Source organism: Lipotes vexillifer, unplaced genomic scaffold (assembly GCF_000442215.2).
Source record: "Lipotes vexillifer unplaced genomic scaffold, Lipotes_vexillifer_v1.1 scaffold905, whole genome shotgun sequence".
Classification (NCBI taxonomy): Eukaryota; Metazoa; Chordata; class Mammalia; order Artiodactyla; family Lipotidae; genus Lipotes; species Lipotes vexillifer.
The window spans coordinates 1214803-1225095 of record NW_006796034.1 but is presented as its reverse complement, the minus strand read 5'-3'; the positions used below and the strand labels follow the sequence as shown (position 1 = coordinate 1225095).

At 47.8% G+C, this 10293-nt stretch overlaps 1 protein-coding gene across 1 annotated transcript in view; it reads left to right on the top strand.

Moving 5' to 3' along the window:
- The first annotated feature begins 1122 nt into the window (after window positions 1–1122).
- The window catches only part of F3 (coagulation factor III, tissue factor), a 10830-nt gene continuing 1659 nt past the window's right edge, over window positions 1123–10293 (top strand). The window contains exons 1-5 of the mRNA XM_007468113.1: window positions 1123–1363; window positions 2365–2476; window positions 6364–6554; window positions 8378–8556; window positions 9419–9578. Of these exons, the coding sequence (XP_007468175.1) occupies window positions 1264–1363; window positions 2365–2476; window positions 6364–6554; window positions 8378–8556; window positions 9419–9578 (742 nt within the window). The 5' untranslated portion in view covers window positions 1123–1263. The remainder of the gene's footprint in view (window positions 1364–2364; window positions 2477–6363; window positions 6555–8377; window positions 8557–9418; window positions 9579–10293) is intronic.

The following is a 10293-nucleotide window of genomic DNA, read 5'->3' as shown; positions in this document are numbered from 1 at the left end:
AACTGGGAGAGAAAGAGAGAAAACAGACTCCACTCCCCTAAAAACTCTCCAGTCTGTCGAGGAGGCGACTACAGAGTACAGTAAAAAAAATGATGGCAATACTTTGACAAGAATGCCTACAGAGCCGCTCAGTAGAATAAGAGTTAACATTCTCCTGCCTGACAACTTTACAGCAAAGCCCAGAAGAGGAAGCCAGAAAATTCAGAAAAACCAAAGCTTAAGTCTGACTATATTTTTAAATTTCATTTTTGGTTTCTTTACACTTGAGCAGAACTCAGTCCCGCAAACGTCTTCTTCAAAGTCATCTTCAAGGGCGGCAGATGTCACCTTGGAATTTCCCAGAGGCAAAGTGCCAGATTTGGGGTCACTAACCCGAGTTGGGCTGGGTTGTGCCTGAGCTGACTGACCTTCGGAACCGTAGAAACACCTGCACTGGCACCATCTCCTAGGATGCACCCAGACTAAGGGCCCGGGGAGGTAGGCGAGCCAGGTATCATTGCCTTCGGGGCGAAAGCCGAAATCACAGCTAGCAGAGCGCTCTGCTCCTCGTCACGCTGTTACTTGGCTGCAGATTCCAAGGCTCAGCCTGACGCGCGCAAAGCGCCCGGGAAATGCCCTGGGGGCCGGAGAGGAGCCCTGAGCCAGTACTTCCTATTAAACTCGGTAAGTACTGCGCTCCCGCCGGCGGGGACTCGCCAAGTGGAAGGGAGGGATCCCTCTCCTCCACCTCGAACTCCTTCCAACCGCCACCTTTTCCTTCCCAACAGACCTGCCGCCCACTCAGGCGGTGCATCGGGGTCGGTGGCCTGGGGACCAGAGCTGGGAGTCAGGGGGTCTGGGCGGCTGGGACCCTGGTTCCCCTCAGCACCTGGAGCCGCCAGTGGCCGAAGGACACTCGCGCTTGGCGGCCGATTGAATCACGGGTGAATCAGCCCCTGCAGGGTTTCGGAGTTTCCTACTGGGAGGAGGCGGGGCCGGGGTGTGGATTCGCCGGTAGCAGCCCAGGAAGGCTGCTGGAGCCTGGCTGGGGGCGGGTAGTCGGGAGGAGGCGCGGGGGCGGGCGCAGGGCCTGCGGAGGCGCGGGCGTGCGAGGGGCTCTTTAAAGCGCACCGGGCACGGGCTCCCACAGTCTCGGGGTTCCTCGCGCCCCTCCTGCTCCATCCCGCAGCCCCAGGCGCCTCCAGTCCAACCTCCGCCGCCTCCCCGCCTCCCCAGCCTCCGGGGCGCAAGGAATCCTCCAGACCTCGCCGTCAGCTAGTGAACATGGCGACCCCCACCGGGCCCCGGGTGCCCTGCTCCGAGGCCGCCGTCGCTCGGGCGCTCCTATTCGGCTGGGTCCTGGTCCGGGTGGCCGGAGCCACAGGTGAGTGGCACCCTCCCCGCCCCGCCGAGCCCTGGGGCCCGCCATCGGGAGGAGGGAGGACAGTCCTGGCCGGCAGCAGGCTCGCCTTGCCGCCCTGAGGTGCCGCCCACCCGGGACCCGCCGCCCCTTCTGCTAGGGGAGTCGCCACCTTGAAGGTGGTGGGACGTGGCTCCTCACCTGCACGGGTCGGCGTGCAATGTTTGAATGTTATCCTTCATTATATATGCACTTTCCATAATAAAAAGCGGCTCTCGGTCTTATCTTGATCGTCTGTGTTTTAGATTGCGTTAGAGGCAGTCCTTGCAAAATGTCGCTTGGACTGGAGCAGGCACCACATTGTGCATGCCCTGTAAGCCTGTTGCTGTGTGCGGGCAGGGCAGAGGCTGATCTGCTGAGACCTGGCCAGGCAGACCTTAACACTAAGGCATCCTAACCGAATACATCCGACGGTGTAACAGGCTTAACGGCTGCATGGTTGTCTGTGGAAGTTTCAGTATAGAGACACTTTAGATACAACTTAAAAAAGTCAAGGTTTGGGTTTTTTATTGGATGCAGTCCTAACTCTTCTTACACATGTGGGTTTTGTCCTTTAACGTAATTTATGGAAAACCCTTCCTAGCCGGCTTTCCCTGCTAAGTTGAACCTGGAGTCCTGCCCTTCCTGAGTTGGGCCGTGGACACCCTGGGCCACTGATGGCTCCTGGGCTGTGCTTCCAGGTCATTATCACAGGGCTTCCCCCATAATTTCAAACAAGGATTTCAAGATCCTTGTGCGTTTCCTCAGATTACCCGGTCAATCTTGCCATGAGGAAATTCTGGGTTTAGGAAAAAAATTGCAGATTTTTTCTTATGATAATTGTTAAAGCTCTTGTGGTTGGAAAAGTATTAATGTGAGGTTTATGATGATGTTGGGGAGTGGGAAGATGTTTTATACCATCAACGTGAAATCGTGTGCTGAGAAGTTCATGTAAACATTAATAGCTGTTTCTCTGTTGTTTAAAGGCACTACAGATGTAGTCGTAGCATATAATTTAACTTGGAAGTCAACTAATTTCAAGACCATTTTGGAGTGGGAACCCAAATCCATCAATCATGCCTACACTGTTCAGATAAGGTAAGCTAGGTACCAAAAAAGAAAAATAAGATTTTTGCTGTTTCCACTTTCCTGTGCTGAATATAAATGTCTTTAAAGCTGATTGATGGATGAGATTTAACAGATAACAAAGAAGAGGGCATTCATCGTAATTTGCTGGCCAGAGCCATAGTCTATCAAGCCTGCAACATTTCCAGACCTTAAAGTGATAGAACATTTTCACTGTTTTTGGAGATGATGGGGAAATTTGTAAGTGGAGTATAAGCTGTGGATAGGAGAACCTTCTTGAGCAAGCCACGGTGGCACTGATTGCTGATAATTCATCTCATCAAAGTGCACAGCTCTTTTTCCGTGCTGTCTAGACTGCTAGCGGGATTTAACATGTTAGAGAAGAGGTGGGGAGGAGTTCGGATGTATACATTGCCCTTAAACAGTGTTTGATTCATTAATCTTTGGATTCATGATTCAAACTTCGGTTGCATACATGATCTTGGTGGGGGTCAAATTCATGACTCACTGAGCAGGAACGGAATACTCCTGTCTGTACCCTGAGCTGTCAGGGCTGCTCTGCTCATCCGTCCCCATCCCTGATTGGCAGCTGTCCCCAAGAGCCCCTAATTCAGCATATTCAGTCTCAATGTCCTCTTTTTGATGGTTGTCACCATATTCTTAGCAAGCTTTTGGCTTCTGAAATGTTCTAGGAGGCTTGGTAGAGCTCTTATTAAGTAGAGGAGAGCAGCTGTGGAAATTAACACTGCTTGTAAAAGGCACAGAAGTATCGCTGGCTAAAATTAAAGGTGCTTTGCTATTTTGTTTAGCTTGTGCCAAGCCTTTTGTAGCATTTGGAATGCAGCTGCTAAGTATGGAGTGGGGCTTTTAGGTGTTTTTTGTTTTTTTTTGTTTTTCCAAAATCGACTTCATGACAACCATTGCCAAGGCAACACGGAAGAGAATGTGTGTGCATGCATGCTTGTACAGATACATAGAAAGATTTAAAGGAATTTCGTAACTCGAGATAATAATTACGATTATGGTCAAACTTGTCAAATCAGATTCTACTGGTTGAGAGTTAGTAATTCCACTGATACAGAGCTGAAGTTTACCTTAGTAGACGCTTTCCTTCTGGGTAGTGAAAATAAGATTTTAGGAGGAATGCTTACCTCCGAAATATATTAAGTTTGGTGAACACGAGGAAACATTTCTGATTTACCAGCTTTTGAAACATAAGCCTTTGTCAACTCAAAGTTCTTGGACTTTGCAAGGCTGTTGTTACTTAAGTGGACGCAGTCCCCTTGTGCAAACATCCTAGTGCAGAGCTGCCTCTTGGGGGCGCCCGCGGACCCGGGCTGGGGGTGGTTCCCGCCGCACCGGCCGTCTCCACACCTGTGCTGGAGGACGCGTGAGCAGTCCCTCGCCCCTGCTAGAGACCCGCACTCTTGGGCGACCAGCCCACGGGTAAATGGGATTCCTGGGTGAAGGGACCGCAGCAATCATTTTATAGAAGAGGAGACTGGCCCTGGGAAGGTGAGGGACTTAATTCATGACTGCGCTGATGCGGCTCGCCCAGCAGGGTCCGGTACCACGGTCTACCCAGCGACGCGCACCACCACCCCTCAGTGGGTCTCCCCGGGTCTGATGTGAGGCTCCAAAGCCGGGAGGAGGAAAGAAAGCCATTCCCACTGGTCTCCTCAGTGCGCCTTCCTCCCTCCCGGTTTCCTTCCCTAGAGAAAGCGTCTTGACCTGCTGTTCCTCCTGACCCACCCACCTCACCACCAGCCGGTCCTCAAACACAGGGCGCCGCTGCTGTGTCCGAAGCCCCTCCTTGGAGCGCCAACTGCCTTTTTCCCCTTTGGAAACAGTGTTCACCTGTGGTTGCAAAGTGTTACTGGCTCAAGCCTTAGCACCGACCATCCCTTGTAGTACTGATTCCATGAAACGTTCTGAATTCTAAAACAGAACTCCCCAAGCTTGTAGAAAACAACTTGCTTCTTAATTGGTGAGTCTGGATTCTGTTGGGATTTTTTTTAGAAGTTCAGGCGGAACTTTTATTATTTCCAAATCAGGAGATTTTGCAATACCCAGAGGAACCTTGGAGGCGTTTATATTGTGCATGCTGACTATAGCATTCAGAGGAACTGAACTGCAGAATTGCCCCTTCCTAACCTGTTCACAGCACTTTATGGCTTTATTACTTTTGATGATTTAGTTGCTTGTGCTAAACTTTGTCAGAGGACTGTGGTTGCTACTGTGAGCTGGGAGGAACCAAATGCTATCTCTCAGACGGAGTGTAGCCTCAGCACCCAGCAGTGTTGCTCCTGTTATCTGAACCATTTGTTTGCCATAGCAGTGGAGAAGAATCATCAGGTTCTCATTCACTTTTTAAAATAGAAATGATGTAATTTTAAAAAATGCATTCTGGTCATTCTGGAATTAAGACTGCATCTCGACTTTTATCACAGAAAATTAAGAGAAATCTAAGAGTATGTAAACTGATATTTCTGTATCAATCTTGTTTGTGAATTTAAGGACCAAGAGTGTGTTTACTCACACCCTCTTAGCCCGATTACTTAGTTCAGACTTTAAAACAAATACTTATTTCTGGTTCTCATGCCTGGATTTAGACAACTGAATCCATATGGCAGCTTGTTTTCCCCCGGTTCAACCTGGAAATGTAAACCATCTAATAATACCCAGCAAGGCCTGGCCATGTGCAAGTCCTAAAGCCCCACTGCGTGATGGGGGAGCACAAGGGCGTGGAGCCCTGGTACCACCACCTTAAGTGCTTTAATGAGATGTCAGTGCTGGGGGGTGGGGAAGGGAGAGATCAATTCTGAGCAAGGAGATCTGGAGATTCCTGCAGAAGGTGGGATTGGAACGTGGCCTTGAATGAAGGGTAGGGAACGCTGGTGGTTGATGATGGGGAAGGGCAGGGTAGCTGTCAACTTATGTGGGACAGATGTGTGTGGATCCAGCTGCAGTGACATTTGTCTAGGAATTGTCTTGGTTCTGTAGAATAATTTCAGTTTTAGAAGCTCTTTATATCATTTCAGGATACTTTCATTTTTGGCAGTTCTTTAAATCATTTCCTCTTCTACGACATCTTACAAAAGAAAGCTCTGTCTTTCGTCAGATCTGTCTCTTAGTCTCAGACTTTGACAGATAACCACCTGTATTGTTGCTCTATAGTTTTTGACAGCACATCTTGTGAAAGTGAGGCAGGCATGTCGTATAATGAGAGGAACAGACCCAGCTCTCACCGCATAAGCTGTGAGACCTTGTACAAGTTACCTAGGCAGCTCTGTGCTTCAGGGTCCTCATATGTGAGGAAGATCCAATACCTTCTTGGAAGGATTATACCAAACAAAGTAACACGGTTGAGGGTCCAATACAGTGCTTGGCTTATAGTAGATTCAATAACTGCTAAATAACCACACCAAGAATGGTCACAATAGAATGTAATAGGATAGAATATATTACATAGAATATAGAATGTGGTAAACAGAATATAATAAGTGGACTGTAATAAATAATTGGGTCTTGATGGAAAATTGCCCTTCCTCCCACATAGTCATGACAGATCATCTACATTTTAAGGAAGATATTTAACAAAACGGTTCAGAGCACAGACCCAGTAGTCAAATTGCTGTCTGGCTCAAAATCCAGCTGTGTTACTTGGAGCTGGTCACCGAGTCTCCCTTTGCCTCCATTGCCTTATCTGTAAGAACAGAGACAATTACAGAGCCACCCGCAAGTTGCTGTGAGGATTCAAACTCATCTAAAGTGCTCAGCGTACCAAACGCCTCCTCGGGATTGCTTGTGGGAAGCTGCTATTGTAACAAGGCACCCCAGCCAGAAAACAGTTTGTCTTGTTGGATGCAAATCATCATGTTCCATTTCTCTTCCTTCAGCCCTAGATTAGGAAACTGGAAAAACAAATGCTTCTCCACAAGAGACACAGAGTGTGACGTCACCGATGAGATCGTGAAAAACGTGAAAGAGACATACTTGGCCCGGGTCTTTTCCTACCCATTGGATGCCATCGGTTCTACTGGGGAGCCTCCGTTTACCAACTCCCTGGAGTTCACACCTTACCTAGAGAGTAAGTAGCTCAGTTTGTAGTAACCGTTCATTCTTGTTTTCAAAAACCTCTGAATATTCTTGTGAGCTTGTGACCCTTAGGAGCCATGACATAAAAAAATATTTATCCATAAACACATCTTCTTTCTCAGAAATTGGTAAGTGCCACAGGCCTCTTCGCTCATTCCAGATGTGGCAGGAGGTTCACGGAACGTGAACTTTGGAGTTGATAACAATGTCATCAAGTAGGTTTCTCCACCAGTCTGTCCCCAGACCCTACCAGTAACTGGCTGGATGAGGGGCAGGGAGTAGGAAATTCACCAAGCCTGGGGTTCCATTATTTCCCCATGTATATTTAGGAGATTTTATATACCTCACTTCTGAATTTTCAGAAGTCCCATCAGACCAGAAGTCCCAGTTTAGGGTTTTTCACAGATGGTCACGAATCCATGGGGAGAGTTCCATTTCCCTCCAACCTCATAATCGGGCTTGCTGACCATTTTAATCGCTTGACCATGATTTGAGTCCTGTGATGTGCTGGCACTTGCCGGACCAGCTCCCATCCTGCTTCCTTCATGCTGGTCTTGAAAACGCAGAATGCTTTTCTCCCCATCCTTTGGCCCAGTAAACTGACTTGAGCGTCTACTAAGGGAGAGCAGAGGATTCCTGCCAAGTAGGAGACGTAAATTTTTTGTCACGGCTATGGTTCTGAACTAGGTATTTTAAATAAACACATGTAGCACATTGAGAAGAGTGAAATCAGCTGCTCTAGCAAGAAGACTTGGAATGAAAGTGTTGTGTTATTGGTGCTTTTATATTTACCCTTCTGACACCCAGGGGGAAGTTTCTCAAAGCAGGGATGGAGAGAAGGGGCCAGAGGAACAGGCAACCGCCTTTCCCCTTAGCACCTACTCTGAGGGTGGAAATAGGGCCAGCCTCACCCCAGGTGAATCTGGCTGCCTGCCCTGAGCCCCTGTGTGCCAGAGCCCGTCTTCAAACTCCCCTAGTGCTTCTACCTGTGTGCCTCTCCCAGCACTTAGCTAGAGTAGCGACCCTACCCACAGCCGCCTGCGGTAACTCAGGCAGGGTCATTGACATTTATTCTCCCTCCACTGGCAGCATCCTCATGATTCCTTTCTATAGTTCTTGAGTTTTTTGTCAGCCACTTCAAATCCTTTCTCGGTGCAAGAAGGAAAATAGTTTATGTTTTTGCATGTGCTCACACACACACATACTTGCATATAATTCCTGTTAAATTGTTGGGATTTGTTTTACTGTCCTTCAGCCAAAGCACATGAGATAACTGAGCCATCAAAGAGACCTGGTGGTTAAAACTGGTTCCTTGAGGTACCAAGGACAGACATTTCTTGGGTTTTCCCACAGCCTCTAATTTATTGTATCTAAGATATGGAATCTTATGCAGCTGTTTGGTTAACCACATGTGGCTGTTGAGCACTTGAGATATGGCTAATGCCCTAAGTGTAAAATACACACTGGATTTTGAGAAAGATCTCCAAACGTTTTTATATTGATTAAATATTAAAATGATAATATTCTAGCCATATGGGGTTAAAAGAAATATATTATTAAAATTAACTTCACCTGTTCCTTTTTACGTTTTCTAATGTGACTCCAAGGAAACTTAAGGTGACATCTGTGGCTCCCATTACATTTCTGCTGGACAGCACTGCTGTAGAACGTCTTGGGGCCCAGCTCTGGGGCTAGGGAGTTGGTTCTATGAGCTGTTTCATGAGGGATGACCAAGTTGTTATTAACCGTGATTAATGGGATTCTACTTTGTCTAGAATTCTTTGATTCCAACAAAGCTCATTTTCTGTGTTTTAGCAAACCTTGGACAGCCAACAATTCGGAGTTTTGAACAAGTTGGGACAGAACTGAATGTGACCGTACAAGATGCACGTACCTTAGTCAGAGTGAGCGGCACATTCCTAAGCCTCCGCGATGTTTTTGGCAAGGACTTGAATTATATACTTTATTATTGGAGAGCTTCAAGTACAGGAAAGGTGAGCGTTCTTTTGCTTTTATGACTCGTTTTAAATTGTAGATCCTTGATTTTACAGCCTACTTCTTTTCCAACTCAAATATCAGAGCGGGTGGTTGAGAGGACAGGGTGGCGGAGTGGGAGGGGCCGCTGTCCTGGTTTTACCTGTGACTTCCAGCTGCCTTGGTCAGGGCCGCCTCGGATACTCAGGTTCCTCAGCCAAGGGGCTGGACCGGTCATCTCCAAGGTTCCCACCAGCTCCCGCATTTCTTCCTCTATGGAGGATCCCATCCCAGAGACAAGATTTGTTTTCCATTCAACAATTAATACTTCATTCCTATTTTCCTTTACTGCAGATATCTTTTTTTTAATTAATTAATTAATTAATTTTTGGCTGTGTTGGGTCTTCGTTTCTGTGCGAGGGCTTTCTCTAGTTGCGGCGAGCGGGGGCCACTCTTCATCGCCGTGTGCGGGCCTCTCACTATCGTGGCCTCTCTTGTTGCGAAGCACAGGCTCCAGATGCGCAGGCTCAGTAGTTGTGGCTCACGGGCCTAGTTGCTCCACGGCATGTGGGATCTTCCCAGACCAGGGCTCGAACCCATGTCCCCTGCATTGGCAGGCAGATTCTCAACCACTGTGCCACCAGGGAAGCCCCAGATATCTTCTAAAGGGGCTAGAAACTGGGTTGGATGTGCCCAAACTGGATATCTTCATCCTTGGGAAAAAAACATCCTTAGCAGTTATTGGGGGAACTTGATGAGCCAACTCACTTCCAATCCTTTATGTCAGATGTGTCCACGTAGGCTTTAACTACCACAGTGACTTAGTAAAGGGGGCAGAATTCACTCAGCCCAGATGAATAAAGGACTCTTATCTTTTAACAGAAAAAGGCCACGACGAACACTAATGAGTTTTTGATTGATGTGGATGAAGGAGAAAACTACTGTTTCAATGTTCAAGCAGTGATTCCATCACGAAGAGTTAACCACAAGAGTCCAGAGAGTCCCATCGAGTGTACTAGCCAAGAGAAAGTTCTGTCCACGGGTGAGTGGCTCTACCCCTGATCCACCTGGGAGGGAGGGGTGCCTTCCAGGGTGAGGATGTACTTTCTTCAGGGGAAAACTGCCTTGGTTTTTTGTGGTTTGGGGGGTACTCATAATTTTAGGCATTTAGAGATGTTTCTACGTTGTTCCCTTGTATTAGCAAGTGTTTTTCTGAGCACGTACCGTGTGCTAAGCTCTCTGCTGAGCCCTGGGCCCATGGTACGTGTTTAGGATTTAGCATCAAATGCAGATTTCTCTGAGCATTTCTTCATACTTAAATTCTGATATGGGGAGCTTGGGGGGAGCTTCTGGACCAGGTGCAGCAGCACCTGATGCACATTTATGAGCACCTACTGTGGGCTGTTGCCACAAAGGTTTTAACGCACGAAGGGAAGGGATTGAGTCTATCAGGTATACCACGTGCGTGTGTGTGTCCCTGGCCGGCACGTGTGTGTGTACATTATGTGCCACACCAGGGCCCTGACACCAAGTGAGGAGTGGATCTTATCTGGAGATGCCATGGAGGCTCAGACACGTGCATGAGGGTGAGAGCCCAGGAATCTCCCACCAGGCTTGAGCGGGTAGTGCTCTGAGTACTTTTGGGAACAAAAAAGTCAAAGGATAGCAATAATGACGTAGTGCCTTGTTAAGATGTAATTTAAGCCTTTTAAAAACACTTTTAAAATTCCCTCCCGTTTATTGACACTGACAGAAGG